This window comes from Mastigoproctus giganteus, chromosome 10 (genome assembly GCF_048544385.1).
Source record: "Mastigoproctus giganteus isolate SK-2022 chromosome 10, ASM4854438v1, whole genome shotgun sequence".
Taxonomy (NCBI): Eukaryota; Metazoa; Arthropoda; class Arachnida; order Uropygi; family Thelyphonidae; genus Mastigoproctus; species Mastigoproctus giganteus.
Genome location: NC_143584.1, coordinates 160,289,251 through 160,312,507, shown reverse-complemented (window position 1 = coordinate 160,312,507; position 23,257 = coordinate 160,289,251). Strand labels below are relative to the sequence as shown.

General features: G+C 34.9%; 1 protein-coding gene across 2 annotated transcripts in view; it reads right to left on the bottom strand.

Moving 5' to 3' along the window:
• Positions 1-626: 626 nt before the first annotated feature.
• The window catches only part of LOC150079424 (sepiapterin reductase-like), a 30,050-nt gene continuing 7,419 nt past the window's right edge, over positions 627-23,257 (bottom strand). The window contains exons 3-4 of one of the 2 annotated variants that reach the window (XM_090383892.1): positions 11,470-11,595; positions 627-757 (exon numbers count right to left, since the gene is read on the bottom strand). In XM_090383892.1, the coding sequence (XP_090240018.1) occupies positions 11,474-11,595 (122 nt within the window). In that variant the 3' untranslated portion in view covers positions 627-757; positions 11,470-11,473. Of the gene's footprint in view, positions 758-11,069; positions 11,596-23,257 lie in introns of those variants that run through there. The other variant, XM_090383891.1, reaches the window with a different exon arrangement.

The window sequence follows — 23,257 nt, the reverse complement described above, 5'->3', positions numbered from 1 at the left end:
ATAATAGATCAACAAAAGCTGCAGGAAGAGGTTAAAGTAATTCTTGCACTGCTTCTATTGGAACTAGCAGCAGCCTGGAAAGTAAAGTGCTGAGGGTTTCAAGGACTTCTGGGAGTCATCATGAAACAAGAAAATGCATGGGCTGTGTTAGAGTAATTAAGAGTAAGAACAGGTGCATCTTAATTATTTTAATTATAGAACTAAAAGTATTCCATTTCTTTTAATATATTAACTATCATACTTCCTCTTTTTATAGCAATATTATACAGTATGTGAACAAATTAAAAATAGTTAATATTTTTTAGTAGAAAACATAAACATCATCATATACTATGGTACAAGGAGCTAAGTTTTATGCTATAGTAACCTATTTTTAAAAGATATTTTATATAACTACAAAATAGACTGTGGTTGTGTATACTGTCATTTTATTGGTATTTTCATTTTTGTCAGATATAATTCACTTATGTTGAGAAAGATGAATCTGTTTTAGAAATGTGTTTAAAAAAAACATTACAAAATTATCTATGGTAATGGCTGTTAAATATTTTTTTAATATAAAGGCAGACTAGTAATTAAATTTTTTCCTGCTTTAGTGAACAGACTGTCTATAGGAGTAAGCGTTGCTATTATTCTTCTTATCAGCCTATTGACGTTAATTGTCTGCATTTTCTTCCTCACATATTGTACACCTGAACGGCGTAAAGAGCTTCGTGAAAAAGTCCAAGCACGTAAACCTGGAATTTCTAGGCAGCGTCTGAGAAAGGAAAAGTTAGTTTGCATCTCTCTATTTTTCTTTTAATGTAGTTTAATTTTCAGAATTCATCAACTGTTTATATTATATTTTATAACAGCATTTCTGTTACAACTTGCAGCTACTTAATCATGGCATTACTGCATTCTTACTTGAACAGAGTGAAAATGAGATTTTTACTCTGTTCAAATAAGAACTTTCTCAAGGGAAAGAGGAAGGAAAGTATAAGAGATCAAAAACAAATTGATTTATAATATATGAACTCAGTATAAGAGAAAACACAAGACTGAATACAGAAACATGAGACCTATTTATGTGACCTAATACTAATTTATATCAATTGATTTAGGGAGGGGGGAGGGATGGCTAGATCAACAAAGGACATTTCAGGAGCTGCTATGCTCTTTTCTTTCAAGGCTGCAATATATTAAAGGGATATTAAAATAGTTTTCTTAAAAAATTATGCCAAATTCAGTATAAAAATTAATTTTTCATACAAGGTGTGAAAAGAATGTATTGGTCATATTTGTCTGTCCCTTATAAGAGAAAATTTTTGTAGGAATTGTCTCTGAGTTTTTATCTCTTTATAATAGCCTACACTGACAAAAACACATTTGTTAATGATTAAGTTTCGTTAAATTTATTAAAGTATGTGAATTTGGAAAAAAAAATTCAGTTATATATATATATATATATAGCTAAAAGTACTAGATAATAGCACAAATTTCAGTCATTACTATCATATTATAACGGAAATATTAAAATATTCACTCTTAGGGAGCAGTGTTGTTCTTTAGAAAACTTAATTTGCTTTTAGTTACATACACAAATTAAGCATTTTGCCAAATCATGTACTTGTTTTATAGCTCTCTTATTGAAAAGCATTCAATTTTAAAAACATCTTTTGATGCTAGCTAGGATTAAAAATAAGGATTTTTTTTCAGTGTAATATTGTATTATATTAATTCCTAGTATTAGGTTCTAATTAACTGTATAATTAACTGTATATTGTATGTTGTGGATTATAAATTTCTTAAATTTATAATCCACAACATACAATCTAAAAGAACTTACTGTCTCTTTGTTTTCTTATATTATGTAAACAATGTGTTTATTTTGTTGTATAAACACTGTGCAAATGTTACTGTTATTCACCCAATGGTTACAATTTGACAGTCAGAAAAGGTTTTAAACCTGTAAGATTAACAAATTTAGCTATGGAGGAACAACGATCTATCATTCCATTCCTTTTTGTGAAAGGTAAAAATATGTCTCACTACTTTCCAATAAACTTTGAATCAGCAAGTGTTTTGGGAGGAGGAGCAAGAGGGGTATTATTTGGATGTACCCAGTTCCAAACTGGTCGATAATCATGGGATATTATTATTGAAACTTCACTGCCAATTAATTCCTCCCTATGACTGAGAAAAGTTAAGACAATATTCCACTTCTATAAAGCTTAAGTTTTGATCGATTTTTTGATGGAAAAGGCAAATGAAGCATTTCTACGCTAACTGTATTCTTTGAATTTTTGACTACTTTGGACTTTCAGATGTGAAAGGTGGGGCTCTGAGGAATCCAACATTCATTAAGATCAGTTTTAGGAATGGTAAGTTTTCAATGAAAAAAGAAATTGAAAAAGAAGTTCACCCACTGATGCCAGTATTAGGTCTGCCAATCACAATGTCTAGATAAAGTTGCAGACTACACCAGCTCGTCCTATATATTCTAAAGAAAACCTGTTTTTAAAGAGATTACAAAATAGAACTGCACTTCAAGGAATTGAAGCACCTCACCCTCTATAGATTCAAAATCTGACTTTGTTTCTTGTTAGGAATAATTACAGATACTGCTAAGACATTTTCAGGTACTTTGTACTAAACCATCAGTGAGTCGGCTACTCTCATTTCTAAAATAATGTCAAATTCATATACATTAGAACAAACATTTTCTAACAAGGAATATATAGATTTTGGTTGTACACAGGGAAAAGTGCTTCAGTTCCTTATAATTCAATTACAAAGACTTCAGACAAAATAGCAATTTTTGCAAATATTTATGGAGATATCACAACTGTCAACTCATAGCCTGCATTCTAATATAAAAAGTTTGATCATATTTGTAAGTAACAAACAGCACTGACTATCATGTTGATTAAAAACAAAAAAAAAGTATGGAACAATTATGCCTGCAGCAGTAAGTACTATGTAACACAACTTGGAGAAATCAAATTATACTTAAATGTTTAAAGATACTCAGTGTCGCACGTTCGATTCTAATTGTAAGTCCTACCACTCAAATGAAATATGGCTTCTTCACTAAATAGTAATTTCTGAAATGATTTTCATTACAAGAATTTGTGCATAATTATGTTTCTGTCATTTAAAGCTTGTATAATTTTAAATGGATTTGATTTGTAGAGTTCAATGTCAAGAGTTTTGATTAGAATTTCTCAACTGCAAGCAGAAGTAATATTCAGTTCAATACTTGTTTAGCAGACAGATTTGTTCTGGCTCTGTAGCACAGATCTTTGGTCTTAACAGTGTTAACCAGCATGAACAGTTGTTGATTACTGACACAATGCATTGAAATTCACTACAAATTCAACTGAATATTAGTCTACTTTGAAATGTGATTTAAAAACAGTTTCATATATTTTTTGAACTGTGAACCCCCATCAACACAAAAACTTTCTTGTACTACTCTAGATGTAGTCTACCAGCCATTTCAATAATTAATTAATTAATTGGAAACAAAATAAAATCACAAACTGTAATATAAGCACATTAAGGATTATTTGCTCTAAATATATAACATAATTAATCCATGTCACTAAGTGACAATCAAATAAGAATGATTTCAGGGAAGGGGGGAAAAAAAGGGAAAATTTAGAACTATTACATATAAAAGTAAGTCATCATTAAGGGCATGGTTGATTGGTTGGTTGGTTAAGGATTTTTGGTGCATCAACAACTTGGGTAATATTGTATTCACCACTTAGGGGTCATTTAAAGGATAAGGAATACCGAAATAAACCTGATAACAACAACACTTATTTTGCTTAGAAATTTAAAGGAGGATTTTTCTGCTTTAGAAATTTAAAAAAAAAAAAAGTTTCTATAAGAATTTATGATATGAAAAATTATTGTGCGATTCAAAATTCATTCTAATATTTTATGTTTGGATTAAAGAGATGAAGATCGCAAGGAAAAGTTAGATGACATCCGAAAAAAATATGGTAAGAAACTAATTTTTTTTCTAAAAAATGGCATTTACAGAACATTTTGTTAACTGTAATTTTAATTTCTTGAGAAAGTATGAATAAGCCAATCTAACATATGTCAAATTACTAGTCCTTTACTGAGCATGCTCTGTTACTTTTCTTTGCTTTCCTTGATGCAGGTAGGAAAAATGATTCACAGTGAAATACAAGTAACAGTGAGAAAATGTATGAAAGTAAGGGTAAAATGATTTTCCCCTTGACCTAAACAATAGCTCCTCTATATAATTTTCTGCCAATACATAATCTTTCCCAGCCATTTGAAAGAATATATATATTTGCTTATATTACATGTCAACAGTGGCGGCTAGCGACTCTGATGTATGGGGGTGCTGCTTCTTAAAGTTACATTAAATTGCCTTAGTTATAAAACATGTAGACATAGACAGTAATAATAATAAGCAAGTTAAAAATACTACAAAACATTAACTGGACACTTACCATTAACAGACTTGGGTAATCTTGAAATTTTATTTAAAAATAAAATCCATCCTTCGGTTTTTATTTTTTGAAAATAGATAACTTTTTCATTCAAGTTTGGTGCACTGTTCAAATCGGCACTGTTCACTCCACAGTTCCTTTGCCTTGTTTTGTCACCGCTAAAAAATGTGTATTGGCAACTTGCCAACTAGGCATTGACTCAACCACTGAGAGCAAAATGTAGAACTGTCTAGTGCACAGTTCTGTCTACGGTTAAACTTCATGAAAACAATTTTGTGCTTTTTATTCGTTTATTATTGAAATGATTATTGGAAATACAGGTAACTCTCATATAACACAGTAGTTTGGTTCCTACAAAATTTCATGTAATGCGAAACCGTGTTATATGGGACTAAGAACCAGTACAAAAAGGGGGGGGGGCTACGTTCCAAAAGCTAACAAAAATACGGCATTTTTTTTTATAACTATCTGAACAACTTAATTTTTATAGTAGTAATAACTTAAATAGAAATAACTGAACAAACATCTTACCTTACAAACTGTGATACTTGTATGTGAGATAATGTACGTTCATTTAATTTTCTTCCTCTTGATCACTGCTAAGCACAGTCTCTTCTCTTCTGCAGCATCTAGATTTCATGTACCTTTTGCTCTCTTTAAAAGTCTCAAACTGCACACTTCAAAAAATCAATTTTTTTTATGGTCTCAAACAAACACAAATTCAATAGCACAGAACCTAACCTACGTTCATTTAATTTTCTTCCTCTTGATCACTGCTAAGCACAGTCTCTTCTCTTCTGCAGCATCTAGATTTCATGTACCTTTTGCTCTCTTTAAAAGTCTCAAACTGCACACTTCAAAAAATCAATTTTTTTTATGGTCTCAAACAAACACAAATTCAATAGCACAGAACCTAACCTAGGGATCTCCCAACAAAATAAATGCAGTGGACCCCCGCTTTAAATGATATGTGAAAATCAGAAGAATATTTTCCAGTTAGCAAAATAAAAATAAATTTATTCTTACATACATAGCGTAATTAATACGTACTGTAATATGTACATGCTAATTGATATTTCTGTTCACTGACTTTTTTTTTTTTTTTTTTTTGTAAAATTTAAAACAGTAAAAATGATAAGCAATTAAAACAAAGAACCTGGCACACACAAGTTGTAACAAACACGATATGCACAAGTGAGATACGGAGTAATGAGTTTCTGAAAATTTCTTTGTTTTTTATATGATTGAATATTTCATGGAAGGAGAAACACATTTCACCATAAAAAAGTGAAAACCCACAGAATTCCAGCTATCGGTACTATAGCAAATGCAAGAAGATCAAATTTACTACCCATTTATAATTGATTACAATAACAGAAAAGCCCAATAAACTGGACACTGCAAATTGTTTTTATTGTTTTATGGTAGTGACCTCCAAAAATGTGCTTTGGAAAAATATCATGAAGGCGATAACAACTAGCAAGTCAACAGCAGGGATTCACAAAAAGGAATGGAAACATTGAAAATTACACCTAACATAACAGCAGGGTTTTCCCCATCACAAAATCTCAAAAATACCGTGTTATGCGCAATTTCCAGCAATTCTCAAACTGTGCTAGAGGAAAACCTTGTTGTAGAAGTACCGTGTTGTGTGAGGATTGCTGCAATTTATCAATCATGTTAGAGCAAAACCGTTGTAAGCTTAAGGCTTACTTTAAAAAAAAAAAAAAAAAAAAAACACTCGAGGAACGAACGCTTATACACAGTAAGAGTAGTTATAAGTTACTATGGAAATTTACAGGCGAGACCATGATACGCGAATTTAAGGTGAACATTTCAACTTAACAGAGGGGAAGTCAGTCAAAATTTCAGGGTATGCCAGGAAACATAGCGGATATATAAGGATGGGTTTCAATAGCATTAAGTTATGTCGTGATAGAGTATGTTGGGAACAGAGTCGGGAAGTGAAAGTTAGTCTGGAAGAGTGATACAGGTGGTGTTAAAGGAGGAGGTAGTTCTGCAGAGGTAGTCTTGTCTTAGTAAGCGTAGTCATGGAATTATTGGAGATAGAAGTTAGTTGGGAAGCGGCGAGATTTTGCTGGATTTTGGAAACGAAAATTTGCCAGCTAAAGGAAAAGGGTTTTTCGGAATCAACTAAGTTAAAAGCAGCCAAGAGGAGTCGAGTTGGGTCGAAGGGAAGTTCGGAATTAAAAGCCGGATATTAGATGTGGAAGCCATCACAGAAAGTGCGGAAAGGTCAAGGAGCTGATCCTAAAACACTGAGAAGTAAAACTTATTGTAAGTACTGTTTTGTATTATTGTTTCTAGTCATCCTAAATGGAAAGGAAAGGCATTCTGAAATCCTAAGTACGATTAATTTGTCTAGCCTAAGAAATAGCCGGAATAACAAATTGAAGGTTGTAAAGGAACTTTTAGTTAGATTGGAAAAGAGATATACTGTATGGAATTATTGTAATTGTTTTTCCCAGAGGGAAACTTCTGTAAAGGAGCTCTTATTCCATTTAGTAAAGAGATATACTGAATGGATTTGTTGTAATTGTTTTTCCCAGAGGGAAACTTCCGTAATATGAAAAGTTTTGTTGATAAATCCTTGTATGTATCTAAGTCAGTTTCTATTATTAAACATGTTAAATTTATCCTGTATGTTTTTCATTGCCTCACTCAGATTCTAGCTAAGAATAATAGTAATCCTGAAATTTTCTGAAGCAGTCAGTGGCCCAAAAGGATAACAAGAGTTACCTATTAAAATTAAAGTAGGCATTCACCCTAAAATTAACGTAAGAAAGGAACTAAATAAGAAAAGCGGTTGCATACAATTGGCATGCCGGAATAAGGGAGAAGAGTGTGCCTTACAATTAAAGAGGGTGCTTACACCGTGTTGTAGAAGGACTGTGTTATATGGAGGTTGCCTGTAGTTTTCCCATGAATCAAAGGCCTTAGGTTATGGATTTATTTATTTATTATTATTATTATTTTTTTTTTGATTACTGGAAATAGAGGATGAGTATACTATGTGTGGGACCTGTTAATAAAAATATTCATAGCGTTGCATTGTTCTTCACAAAATTTCATATAGCTCCGTTGACTGTATATTTAGATTTAAAAAGCCAGGGGTGTGGTAGGCACTGTTGGTAGGCACTGTTCCACAGTGCCTACCAACGAGCCAATATAAACTACTACCATCATTATCGGGAAAATTATTTTCATAGAACTAATTTTGGTTAATACAGTAAATGTGTCAATATTTAAGGTCATAAGACTGCCATTTGGTCATAAGATTTTGCAACTTGGCATGAACTGACTTGTAGACAGGTGCCTTGCAATGAAGAAGAATGTCTCTACTGAGCATGCCTTGTTATTGTGATAACACATCTTGCTATGGGGTTTAAAGGGGCCAGTGTAATATTATATAGTGATTCATGGTCTTTGAGATGCTAACTGATGGAATAATCCCATTTCTGGTTTAGACCGGGGTTCGAGCCCGTCACCACCAAATACGGAGGATGCGGAAAGGTCAGGAATGACCACCGCATGTTCACGGAGCAATATGGCCCTAGTTGCTAATGCTCCTAAAAAACAAACAACAACAACAACCCATTTCTGGTTTTAGAAGACACAGCAATATTTTCAATATTTTGCTTATAAATACCAGGACTCTTGCCTAGGGGTGAAGAATAATAATGTTTCCTCTGCTGTTTTGCTTATAAGCTGAAAATATATTCATGACTTGTGATAACATGAGTAAAATAAATGATTTTCAAGTGATACTTGGTGAGCAGTTATACTGATCAAGCTTTCCTCTGAGCTTTTAAAAGAAATATTGGCAGCTAGGTAAACCACAGCTTCCAATGTCTACGGATAAGTATACACACACACGTTCAAATCATTATTGATTATAATATATATAAATATAATATTACTCATCACTAATACTATATTCATATAGTATTAACTTCTGTTCCAGGAAAAATAATGGAATCGCTGGTTAAAGAGGTAATGCAGGATTATCTGGACAAGACTGCAGTTATAGTTCAGATGCAGCATGGGTTTGTTAAGGAGAAGTTTTGTCTGACCAATTTGATTGGATACTATGATGTGGTCACAAAGGAACTGGATGCAAAAAATAATTTTGATATCATATACTTGGATTTCAGGAAAACTTTTGATAGTGTTGCAAATAGAAGACTGTTGTACAATTGGAGCAATATGATATTAAGGACAAGTTGCTGCTATGGATAAAGGGATGAGTAGGGGAGTAGGAGAAGACAGAGTGGTAATCAATGGACACTGCTCTTCGTGGACTAATTTTATTAGTGGAGTCCCCCAGGGTTCGGTGTTGGGCCCATTGTTGTTTTCTATCAGTAATGTTGATGAAGGTATATCAGGCTTAATGTCCAAGTTTTCAGACAATACAAAGGTTGGCAAGGTTGTTAACAACAGTTCACTACTGCAACAGGATCTAGAAAAGTTGGGCAGATGGACTAAGAAGTGGCAACTGAAGTTTAACATTGACAAATGCAAAGTACTGCATATGGGTAGCAGTAACCCCAGAGTAACGTACCAACTGTACGGTACTACACTCAGGCTAGTGGAGAATGAAAAAGACCTGGGAGTAATTGTGCAAACAGATATGAAGTTTCATGAATCATATACAGGAATTTTGCTAAAAGGGATAAGGAGGTGATTATCCCTCCATAGCCAAGAGGTCAGAAGTGGGAGTGCAGTAGCACACACTCCTTGAGTAGACTGGGGTTCAACTTCCCGACTGTTAAATACGGTAGATCTGCCAACCCGCACTGGACCAGCGTGGCAGATTATGGTCCATTTCCCTCAGCATGAATTGCTGAGGATGCTATCATCCTGCAGTGGGTTGATAATCACTGCAGTTTACCTTTTTTTTTTTTTTTTTTTTATCCCCTTGTATAAGACAATGGTCAGGCCATACCTTGAGTACTGCCTACAGGTCTGGAAGCCTCATTTTAGGAAGGATGTAGAGCTGCTGGAACAAGTACAGAGAAAGGCAATGAGATTGGTTAGGGAACAGAGGGGTCTCTAACCAAGAAAGGCTTAAGTTCTGTAAATTACAGCATCTGGAGACTAGGCACCTGTAGGTGATTTGATCGAGGGGTATAAGACTTTGAATGGTTTGAGCGAGCTCAATACTGATGGGATTCTTCTTCTTCTTGCTCAGATTAGGAGGAGGCATAAACTTCCTCTGTCATAGTGGAAGATGATAGCTTGAATAAATTCAAGAAAGAACTGGACATTGGAGCAAATGGATGGGTGAAATGGGAAGTTTTTTTTTTCTTTGATTGTTGCTGTATAAGCTTGCTTTCTTGCATCATATGCTATTACTGATGCTAATATTGGATGACCACTTGTGATCTGAAGTGCTGTGCATGCTCTTTGATAAAGGCTATAAAAAAATTTCCTTGTTTTCTCTGAGTGGGACAGCAGAACTAAAGGTCATCACTGGAAAGAAAGGAAGTGGAAAAAGAGACCCAATCTTACATCTGGAAGAAAGAATGCACTCAATGAGGCACTTATGTCTCTAAAGTATTTCTGTCACCTTTTTATATAAAACTCATGAAGTAGCCTGTTGAAGTCCTGTCTCATGTGGAGACATGTTTTTAGTACTTTATTACAAAGTTACCCCAAGATCAGTAATGATACACTCAGAGTAGGATTATCTGATGGGATTAGTGGGATTATCACAGATTAGGAAGCCAATGAAAGATAAGTTTTGCTGAATACATGTCTCAAGAAGAATGGCAGTCTGGACATCATTCAAAGTTATTATGGAAAATTTTTTGGGTAACCACAAAGCAAGGAAATATAAGATAACTGTTGACAACAGGTTTGAAGCTTGATTTTATACATAATTACGAAAACTTCACCGATAACTCTGGTGAGTTGTTGAAGAGCAGATTGAAGGGTCCTTCAAAACATGAAACATGTGGAAAAATTTTACCACAATAGACAGAATGAAGCAATGATGATAATGATACCATTAATCAATGCCAAAGTACACTGACATACTTGCACATCCGTTACTAGCAATTATTGACATCCTATAAGAAAAACTGATCGATGCCTTTGTGAGAGAGATACTTTTCTGATGATCAATACTAGAATTCTTTATTTTTGATTTTGTGCAAATACATAATGTGATAGAACACAACTGAGAGCATATTTTTAATTAGCATCACTAAATTGTTGAAGTTCACCTATTTTCATTAAAATAATAGAAAATTTTTTCATACAGGTGTTATAAAATGAATAATATAAATATATTTTTTTCTTTAGCAACTGCACAAAAAACAGAAGAATCAATTGTGTAAGACAGGATGCCATGAAGACCAGTTTTAAATAGTATTATGCTAGATAAATTGTATTTTTTTTAATCACTTTTCAAATTGACATTTAAGAACCAAAATAATTTTCTTTACTTACATTCTTATAATATCCACAATGATGCCAAAAATAATTTTGTATTTATCAAAATAAATCTATTCACTCTAAAAGATTACCAAATGTGAATATTTCCTGTTTGAAAATTGTTAAGTAAGATAGGAATTATAAATGCCTGTATGCCATACATGCCATACAATTTATACCATTATAAATTCTACAGTGAAACTCATCAGCCTCTATTTTTGGACGGCACAAAGTTTCTGTTAGCCCTATTATATTGGCAATTGTGGGGAGAGGGTCTCTAACCAGGAGTTCACACTCACTCACTTGACTGGCAAACACCCCTGACATAAAATTTCATATGACATCTTTATGATGTCCAACATATTAGGAAAGCTCAGCTTTAGTTTGGTTTGATTTATTATAAATAAATCAAGCTACAGCCACATAAGCAGAAAGGATATCGAAACTAAGTCAGATACTAAAATAATATTATGTGGAGAAAACAATTACAATATTTATAAACCATACCTAATATAATGCCATACAAAACACTTACTATATTACACATCTTTATCATATACATCGACATGATCACCTGACTTATATTTTCCTTCTTCTAGAATGCTGATCAGCCTTGATAAAGTGAATGTAGTGGATAATATCTGGCCACTTGCACGAGACTCTGGAAAGATGAAAAACCATCAAAAGAAAATAAAAAATTACAGCCACAATCTTTGCTTTAGTTCCTTGCATATAAAGTCATCAAAATTTTTGATATAATTAAGAGATGTAAATTAACCAAAGTGGCCTTTTTTTTCTTTCTTCAAAGAACCATCCAAGTGTGTATGTGTGTTCCAAAACACTTTTTTAAACAATTTTAGATATTTCTTGTGAGTACCTTGTGATATTCAATACACATCCAGTGGATAGCCAGGTTCTTTCCTTATGTTACACAATTGGTTATGGTCTACAAGCTGTACAGCTATTGTGATTCAGTCCATTGCTTAAGCAAAGTAGCAATGGAGCCATGTGTACCTTATTTTTAATGAAATCTAAAAGAGAAAAGTACAGTGGGATTAAATCTAGGGATCTTGGTAGCTTAGCAATTGGACTCCTACAATCAATCAAACTGTTAGGAAGATATTCATCCAGACAGCTACATGTCAGATAACCAATGTGCCAAAGACTCATATTACTGAAATAAAATCTTTTATATCTCCCAAACCTGCAGAAATAGCTAGTTACCTTTAAGACAAAAGGTACACAGGACCTTATTTTGTTTTATGTGATATCACATAAAACACATAAAAGAATCATAGGCAATTTCAATATAAACCCTGGGTCTGCGACTGACAGGTTAATGGTTTCTTTCTAAAAGTTGTGTGTAAATTTCTCTGGTAGGGTTATTGCTGATTTTGCTTCACAGCACTAAAGTATAAACTTTGCTTTCTCTGATTGGGTTATCATTTTGATATTTCAGTGACACAAGTACCATCTCTACATTTGAATGTAATTTCAGGTTCACAAAAAAATGCTGGAACTTTGGAGTCACTTCATTGTGCACATTTTGAATTAGGTGTAGAGATATTGCACTATGATATGATCATTTTTTTTTTTTTGTTGTCTTCAATGTTATGAAAGACACTGCATAATCTTTATTGACTCAAGAGACAATAATGACTATGCTCATAACGACCAAGTAGGGCCTCACAAACAAATAATACCGACCGGGCTAGCCGGGTGGGTAAAGTGCCTGCCTGGTCACGGGTTCGAATCCCGCCTCGGGCTTGGATCAAAGTACTGCAAAAACCTTGGGAGGTGCATTATGGCCACAGAAGACGATGCACCAACAACTACCAAAAAAAAAAAAAAAACAAACAAACAAATAATCTAAAAAAGATATATTTGTCTGGATAATAAAATAAAAATATTCAACTAACATAATTCCACACCTAAAAGAATACAATATAAATTGTTATATACAAATATATTACCAGTAAACCACCATTTATCAAGTTAGCAAAATCCTTTACTTTTTTATTCCAAGAAAGGAAAGACAAAGTGATGGTTCCATAAACTGAAACACTACTTATGGCTACAATACTTCACTGAGCTAAATTTAGTATTGAATTAAGAATATCATATACTCATTTTTTAAAAATGAAACATTTCTTTCTATTTAAGAGGCTTTCCACCATTTCCACGACAAATGCACATCATACTGCCAAAAGTAATTAGACAATTGCATGTTTCATAGAACCTTTTACTGATACTATATTTAACATCATCATCCTATCATTGGTCTTAATTACACCCTGTATCTTGTTGGTAGATTCTGAACCAAATTTTGATAATGGGAAGGCAATATTTTCACTCATTCCTCTTACACAGTGGTCAATTCAGCTACTAATTAATTACAAGAACCAGGCATCTGTGAAGGGACTGACTTTAAAAGGGTTAAATAAGCTAAATGCTGATGGCACCTTTACTCAGATGACATACAAAAGGAGGCATAAATTTAACTTGATAAAGAATGGTTGCAGAGTGGATGTGTAGAAATTTATGTCAGCCATAGTATTTTTTATGTGAAAACATCTAGGGCGGCACCTACTACATTTTTGAACTGAAGTAAAACCAATTGGTAATGAAATTTTCTTATGGAAATGATGCAAATGATGTCACTTCCTAAATAGCGCTAACAATGCTAACTCAGTCACTAATGTTGATTCGGTAGAGCAAGTAGTGGGTGAGAATAAAACATTGCATTGTTCATACTAAGAGGTGGAAATGATGTCACTTCCTAAATGATGCTAACTCAGTCACTGATGTAAGAAGCGGGTAGTAATATTATGCAAGAATAAAAGCTTGAAAGCCACCGAGGAAGCCTCTTGTGTCGACAAAAGAAAAAGTTCAAAAATGTAGAGAACAAAAAAAAAAAAAAAAAATGCAGAGTTTAATAAAATCTGCTCCTCAAGATTTTGATCAACATCAACCTTCTAAATAGCGTAAGTTAAGTAGTGGGCATAAGCATAAAATGCAACATCATTCATAACTTTGGTGGCTTTTAGATTTTAATAGCTGTTCGATTAAACCATTTAAAAATTTAAAAGGTTTTGATTCAAGAACGCAACAATAGAACAATCACTTCAACAAACAACAATCACTTCTTACATTAGTTTTTGGTTATGACGTCATAATATTCTAAAAATGGATTTCACTAACTATTGAATTGTAAAAATACCAAACCTAATTTCAGTTAACAACCTATAAGAGTATTTCAAAGATGGCTAAGACTCCAGCTGAGCAAAATCGAGAGAATTATGCAAGAATAAAAGCTTCAAATCCACCAAAGAAGCTTCCCACATTGACAAAAGAATAACTTCAAAAACATAGAGAAACAAAAAAAAAAAAAAAAAAAAAAATGCAGAGTTTAATAAAATCTGCTTCTCAAGATTTTGATCAATATCAACCTTCTACATTGACTTCTCATCAAGAAGCTGGACCGTCAACATCACAATATTATATTCAAAAACTTCCTGAAGATTTCGATCCAGAAGATTTGAGTTCAGTTGAATTACTTGAGGAATTTCAGTTGATTTCTGATCCAACTAGGCAGAGCATACTGCAACAACCAGCTTCGATTGTATCATCCAAAAGCATATTTCAGCCCAGTAACCTGTTGTAGACCCTCCACAGGTTTCAACAGTAGTCAAGCATCAAATCATTTACAAGAACATCAAACATGACTAACTCCTATAGAGAATTTGAATGACAATTTCTGAAAAATACATTTGGAGCTATTTGTGATATCTGCGATTGATTACGATATGAAAATGATGTAAAATTGTGCACTCCAGGAAGTTACTCATTACTTCTAGAATTAAGAACAGTAGACTTAACAACTATGAAGGATTGTAATACTTGTGAAGCATCTCTCAAAAATGATCCATTCCAAAATTTTCAAAGAGAAACGGCTTCGTTTATCCTGGCTATTCCACCTCATCTGCCTCGATTGGATTTAGTGACCGAGCAACTCATTTCTCTTCGTATACCATTCATGCAAATTAGAAGCCTAAGACACAGTTGCAGCCAATATGGAATTTTGGGCCAAATTATAAATATTCCTGTAAATGTTAATTCGATGGTCAATCATTTGCCTCAGAGAATGGATGACTATTATTGCGTTAACGTTCGTATCAAACATAAAAAAATACACAAATTGAGTTATTTAATGAGCTTGGTTCGTAAACAAGATGTAAGGGTTTGGTTAAAGTATCTACTTTCGACTCCTTTGTATCGTCTGTATGATACTGAGATTGACGAAGTATCCTTCAATGAAGATATGGAACGTGCTGATGCTCCTACACATGATGAAATGAGTGAAGCTATTCCTATTGAAGGAAGTTTAGTCGCTCAACAATGAACTCTTTTGTGGAGCAATGACAAATATTTATGAATAGCTCCTGGCGAAAAAAATATTCTGCAAAGTTTACTTTTTGACGAACATGCTGAAGAATTGTCCTCTGGGTACTCAATCAAAACTTTTGACTGATTTCTTGGAAAATAAATTTGGACTAACGTTAAATACTTCTAGATCTGTATCGACTAATAATCATGGAATTCACACTGTTCACAATCTCAAGTGTATGTATCATATTGTAGCTATCACAAACCCATTGTAAGTAAATTACCGAGTGAATATGTATTGCAACCTCAAATTGATGAAACTGTCAAAAAAAAATAAATGCTTTAAAATATTAAACATGTTAGGATTCTTTTCATTCCTAAAACCCTTTAACTTAGCCCAAGCCAAGGATGTTTTCGCATAAAAACATCTTTCCGACATACAGGGTAAACATGCTGCATTTTTTTTTTTTTTTTTATGAAACTGCAAGCACAAAAGGTATTAGAACCTATAGTACTTAGTACTATGGGTTTAATGTTGGGAAGATGAAAGAAGATAATTGTTGACATCATGTTTGAATTTCTGAAGATTGTAATTTTCAGGAAATACGTATGAAGGCAGGTTGTTTCAGAAAATGGAAGTTGAAGGAATAAAAGTTGGTTCTGAGTTTCAAGTTGGACAATAGAAGGATGCTGACTGATTGCAGCACATGTTCAGAATAGTTTGGAAGAGAGAGTGGGAATTACAGAAGCTAATTCAGAAACAGTGCCCATGGAGGTATCTATAGAAAAGGCATGCAGCAGAAACAGAACATCCATGAGACAGAGAATGGAGAGACTTGGGTCATTAATTAACCTAACTGCCCTCTTCCTCCTTTGAATGGAATCTAGAAGCCTGAAAGAGATTTTGAGGCACCACCCCAGATGTGGGAACAATATTCCATGATAGGATGGATTTGCAATTTGTACAGAGTGAGCAGCTGTTTGGAAGAAAAGTAATAATGAGAGCAAAAGAGAAAACTCAGTTTTTTTGATGCAGAGGAAGTAACATCTGTGATGTACTTATGACAAGAGAGAGAGAGAGAGATTAGAAGTGAGAGTAATCCCTAATAGAGACATATGATCTTGTCAATAAATCTGAGTGATACTGAAGATAAACATAGGAGTAGAAGAAACCATTTTGCCAGATGTAAGACACGACTGAGTTTTAGAAGGATTGAAGTTGACTAAGTTATCTTTGCCTCATTGGAGAATTACTTGGAGAGCAGCACTTAGGGATTAGTGGCTTTTGCAGAAGTTGAAGCTGTTTGTGCAGGGCAAGGTTTCTCACATTGGAAGGTGGAATGCAATGTGCTATCATCAAGCAAAATTATGGATAGGATTTCCAATCAATGGAACAAGGTCATTAATATACAAGAGGAAACGAGTGGGAGAAAGAACTGAACTTTGGGGAACACCTGAATTAGTGGAGAAGTTAGAAAACAGAGAGCCATGTACCATCACTTGCAGTGAGTGGTCAGAAATAAAACTGGATACCCAATTACGAAAAACAGTTGGCAAACCATAAGATGAAAGCTTATTTAGGAGACCTTGCCAAACACAATAAAAAGCCTTTGAAATGTCAAGAGCAACTGCTATAGTTTTACCACACTTTTCTATTGAATTTATCCATAGATTGGTAACATAAGTCAGTATATTACCAGTGGATCAACACTGACGGAATTCTATTGACAATCATTGATCAGATGGAAGGTTTTGAGATAGTTTAGGAGTTGGTAGTTAATAGATTTCTCCATTACTTTAGAAAGAGTAGAAGTAAGTGCAATGGAATGGTAATTGGATGGAAGGGATTTGTTACCCTTTTTTAGGAACCGGCTGGATATGAGCAAATTTCCAAACAGAAGGGAAAACATTGGTGGAATAAGAAGGTGTAAAAAGGCAACTTAGAACAGGAGTAAGCTGAGGAGCACAGGTTTTGAGAACAAGTGGAGAAATAAGCATCAGGATCTGGTGCTTTCTGGAATCAAGGCTGTTCAAAATTCTTCTGACACCCTTTTGACAGATGACCACAGGAGACATTGAATGGAATGTACTAGGAATAGTAGGGAGTGGTTTACTAAGATCACCGATACATGTCAGAAGAAAAGTAGGATGCCAGCAGGTCAGCTTTATCTTTAGCTGAGGTGGCAATAGAACCATCCAGTATTGACAGAGGTGGGAATAGAGAGCAAGAGTTGCAGCCAATAGCTTCGGCAAGAGATCAGAATGCTCGACTACTATTTGGACAAGAAGCAAGTTTTCTACTCTTAGCCTGTTCAACATTTAGTTTGGACTGATTAATAATTGCTTTACAATTGTTTCCAGCTTTCATTATAGACAGAGAATGAACCTGGAGATTCGGATGTAAGCCAATTGTGATATGCAACATTATCTTGAAAGCTTTACCACATTTATTGGGAAACCAAGTTTTAGATAAAGGACAACATTTTCAGGTGGGGTATGGAATAAAGGATTTCATCCCTACAAGAATAATTTCACTGACATGATCTGAGCAAATGTTGAGATCAGAATATTTGAAACTGTAATCCGACCAGGGAAAAGAAGGAAAGAAATCTTGCAGACCATCCCATTTTTCATTCTGGTAATGCCAAACAACATGAGGCTGAGAATGATCATGAGAGAAAGGCTTCATTGGAGAAGAGACAATCACTAAATTGTGATATGAGGTCCCTACAGGACCACTCACCTCAGCTGTGTACTTAGAAGGGATGTTTGTGAGAAAAAGATCAAGGATGTCGACTGTGTGGTTAGGATTGTCTTATATTCTGGTAAATGAACAATTTGTGTGAGGTCATTGGTAATTAGCAAAAGCCTTGGCATCGACTGGAAAGCAGAAGTCAGCTGGAGTTGTGAACAATAAAATTACCAAGGAAATTATTTCACTGTTAGGAAAGTTTGGACTGGAGAAAGTCAAGTTTCAAAGAGAGGAAGTCTGGGGTATAGAGATTTTAAGATGGAGAAGATTATAAAGAGGAGATTTCAAATTACTGAGTCTCTGGAAGAGAATATCAGAGCTGACATATGCACAAGTACCACCTTTGAAGAGAAAGGAATCATACAGCAAATAATTAGGACAACCATTGCTCATTTCAGTGGTTGGATCAACCAATAATTGGGATTCTGTTAGAAAAAGGACATCGGGTTTGGCATAAGTGGAAATGGGCATCACTGAGAATAGAATTGCGTCGACGTATATTTGTGAAATGAATGAGGAAGTGTTTGGGAGGTTCAGATCTTTTCGCAGATAAGTTTGTTCTATTAGTTTGACTATTCATGATGTATTCAGTAGGGAGGAAAAAGGTCGGGAGGACACATTGTATGAAGTAATGAAGTTTTTGGATATGCATATGCATGGCAAGAATATACCCAGCTCCTTGACATAATGTGGGCTTCACAATACCCCTCGCACATTCTCAGACTCCCTCCAGTCACTATCTCACAGAATGGAGGCAGAGAGATTATACTGATCCAGAAGCCTCCTAGAGTTACCGATAGGTTTGGTCAAGTGGACTGTCTAGGGGCCAGCCTGCGAACACAGTTTTAGAGCTGTACCCTTGAAATGTAAGGAATAGTGGATCTTGCCATGATGTCCATCATAACCTCAAAAGATCAATCGTACTGCATGATGGAAGAGATGGGGGACTTGCCAGAGCTTTGCTCTGGAGACTAAACATGCATGTGTTCTGCCACTTTAAGCCTCCAATAAGCAAAGTGGTGGTATTGCACCACTTTGCTTATTGGAGGCTTAACATGTTGAGAGTCATCTACCACCAAGTATTAAAGAGTTGATGAGAGTCATCTACCACAAAGTATTGCCTAGTAACACAGAAGGTAGCATTCCTCCATGTGGTGTGGATGCTACACCTCAATTCCTGCTTATGTTGGTTTGCACATGGGTAAAGTCACCTCCAGTATTTCAGAACTTGCACATGGAGGTTATACCCAGGGTTACTAACGTTCCCACCATTGTGAAGGCACAAGTAGAGGATCTGGTTGTCACAGAATGACTGAACTTCACTGAAATTTGGTCCACTTGACTTGTGTCTCACCTGAATATCAGTTCCATCAGCATTTTAGACTTTCAGGTAGCATGCCCAACTTGACATCCTCAAGAACCATGTATAATTGATTGTTGGAATAAACTTCTGCCTGTTATGGTGGAAGTAGGTAGATTGAATAAATTTAAAAGTTTAGACAAATTATTAGAAGGAATTTTTGGCTGGTGCTGGATAGCTTTGCTTCCTCGCATCATGTTACCAAATATTACATTTGAATTATTAAAATGGAAAGCTTTAACAGTAGGCAGTATATAGTTATACACTGCCTACTGTTAAAACCTGGGATGTGCTGTATTATTGCATTATTTATGAGCAGTAGAGACAAAATTTAAGAAATACTGTTGTTGAGTTAGGTCCTGGAAATGAAAAATTATACCTCGCAAATAGAAGGTATTTTAATGCCCTGTAAGATTTTGCAAGATTGGTCTTTAATAAGCAGAGACAGACGTCTTTCCTTGTAATGTCAACTTCTGGTCTTCCTGAGCAGTAAAAAGAGAAGAAATTTTTTTTTAAATTAATTTATTATTTTTATTTTTTGCTGCCTGTAGTTTCAGGGTAACACTGTAGGCAGGATATTATATATCTCCAGTTTGGATTTATATTCCAGGGGATGACTTTTTTTTATTATTATTATTTTATTTATTTATTTATTATTATTATTATTATTATTATTTTATTATATTTATTATTATTATTATTTTATTTTTATTTATTATTATTATTTTATTTATTTTTTTTTTATGCTGGCTAATATGTGCACTATATCTTCAAACAGGCCTATGAGGCTGGGAAATTCCATACCGCAATAATTAAAGACAAACACCAGCCAAAGAATTAAAAATTAAAATATACAGAAATAAAATAAAAGAAATTCTTAAGGATGTGTCATTGCAGTAATAGTATACTGTTGAAGAAGGAGACAGCAGTCTTCGAAAGCTTCAGGTTTTATCGCTTTTAATCCAGTTTATTTTAGATAATTTTATTGCTTCGGTATTTTTAACTATATTTTTAATGTTTTTATCGTAGTTTATTTTATCGTAATTTATTGTAATATTTTAGTCTTCCGATAGTGTTTTCATTATATTTTATTTTATTTCTGTATATTTAAATTTTTAATTCTTTGGCTGGTGTTTGTCTTTAATTATTGCAGTATGTGCACATTGCAATTGATGAGCAAGATTGCTGGCATCTGATTTTTTTTTTTCTTGCTGGCTCTCGGGTGTGGGCGACCTGGGAGCGGGATTTTGCGGGCACCTGCCAGGATTTTCTGGTGCTATGTTAGCACTGACATAGGAGTAGACCCAGGTTCGACTCTTTTTGCTAGGGCGAGCATCGAGTGGTATTTGCCCATGTTGGTGGCTGCCACCTGATGGCAGGAGGCCTGGTAAATACACATTTACACTTCAGGCCGATGTGATTAAGAGTTTTTTTTTTTCTCTACATGACAATTGGTGGAGATGGACAAATAGTCCTGGCGGCACTGTGAGACAGGTATACATATAAAAAAAAAAAGTGTATAGTCATAAGTGGGTATTCTTCAGAGAGGATGAGCATAGCAAATGAAGTCCTTGGCAGTTGATGCTGGGAACCTCTGTTTATAATCTTCCTTAATGATAACAGGGTGCAGGGGAAGCTATCAAAGTCTGCTGATGATCTGAAGGTTGGGAGAATTGGTTAAAATTGGCTTATATTGCTTTGAAAGGAATTGTTTCTAACATAGATATGGTCTGAAAATGGCAACCCTAAATGAAAGGTGGTAGTAGTAGTAGTGGCATGTGATGCAAGAAAGCAAGTGTATGAGCTTATGCAGTATCAACCAAAAAAAAAAAAAAAAAAAAAAAATCACACCATTCCCTCCAAATGCCTGTCCAGTTCCTCCTTAAATTTATTCAACCTATCAACTTCCACGACTTTCTTAATTTGAATTTATGCCCCCTTAGATTCGTAATCTGAACAAGTGGAAGGATCCCATCAGAATTCAGCATGCTGAACCCATTCAAGGCCTTATACACCTCAATCAGATCACCGCGCAGGTGCCTAGTCTCCAGCCACTGCAATTTGTGGAACTTAAGCCTCTCTCTTGATAAGAGGATCCCTTCATTCTCCTCACCAATCTTGTTGCCCTTCTCTGTACACGCTCAAGTAAAACTACATCCATCCTAAAATGAGGCCTCCAGACCTGTACGCAGTACTCAAGGCGTGGCCTGACCATTGCCTTATACAGAGGGATAATCACCTCCTTTTACCTGCTAGCAAAATTCCTATATATCATTGACAAAACCCCATGACCTGCCCTGGCAGCCTGTCTGCATTGCTCAGAAAACTTCATATCTGCCTGCACAATTACTCCCAGGTCTTTTTCATTTTCTACCACCTTAAGTGTAGTACTACACAATTGGTACATTTCTCTGGGGTTACTTCTACCCATATGCAGTACTTTGCATTTGTCAAGGTTAAACTTCAGTTGCCACTTCTTAGCCCATCTGCCCAAATTATCTAGATCCTGTTGCAGTAGCAGACTGCCATTACTGTCATTAACAACCCTGCCAACCTTTGTATCATCTGCAAACTTCGACATTAAGCCTGATATACCTTCATCAATATCATTGATAAATATACAAAACAACAGTGGACCTAACACCGAACCCTGTGGGACCCCACTAATAACATTAGTCCAAGAAGAGCAGGACCCATTGATTACCACCCTCTGTCTTCTCCCACTTAACCATCCTTTTATCCATTGTAGCAACTTACCCTTAATACCATTCTGCTCCAATTTGTACAATAGTCTTCCATGCGCAACAGTGTCAAAAGCTTTCCTGAAATCCGAATATATGATATCAAAATTATTTTTTGCATCCAGTTCCTTTGTAACCACATCATAATATCCTATCAAATTTGTCAGACAAGACTTTCCCTTAACAAACCCATGGTATGTCTGAATTATTGCTGCAGTCTTGTCTAGATGATCCTGCAATGCATCTTTAACCAGTGACTCCATTATTTTACCAGGAACAGAAGTTAAACTAACTGGTCTGTAATTACTCGTGTCACCCTTCGATTCCCCTTTGTGAATTGGGGATACATTTGCACATCTCCAGTCCGTGGGAACCTCCCCTGAGTCCAAGGATGCTCTCATAATTATGGCTAAGGGTTTGCTTAGTTGCTTTGCCGCCTCCTTTAATATAACTGGATAGAGCCCATCCACCCCAGGTGCTTTTCTTATGTTTAACTTCAACAATTTCTCTTCCACTTTGCTCTCAGTTATTACAATATCATTAAATATCCTGCTACAATTTGATAACCTTGTGTCATTTTCAAACCTTAATAATTCCTCACGTGTGAATGTAGATGCAAAATACTCATTCAGTTTGTTTGCTATCTGAGCAGGATCATCAACAGTCGAACCATCGATGTCAAGTGGACCAATCTGATTCACCCCCTTCCTTTTAGAGTTTATATAAGTAAAGAAATCCTTGCTGTTTTTCTTAGCATCTTTTGCCAAGGATTTCTCGTAATCTGCCTTCGCCTGCCGAACCTCCTTTGTGACCTGATTACAGATTAACTTATATCTGCCATAGGCTTCTGAGTCGCTTGATAATTTATATGCATCCCATGCATTTTTCTTCTCTGTTACGAGTCTCATTAGTTCATTTGACAATCATTTCTATTCCCAAGGTGCCCTTGGGAATAGAAATCCAAGAGTAAATTACCGAAGGAGAAGGGGGCACATAGAGTTCTATCAATAATTTACTGGACCTGTGCATGTAGGCAGAAGGATATTATTATTCTTCTATATAAGACAATCATAAGAACACACTT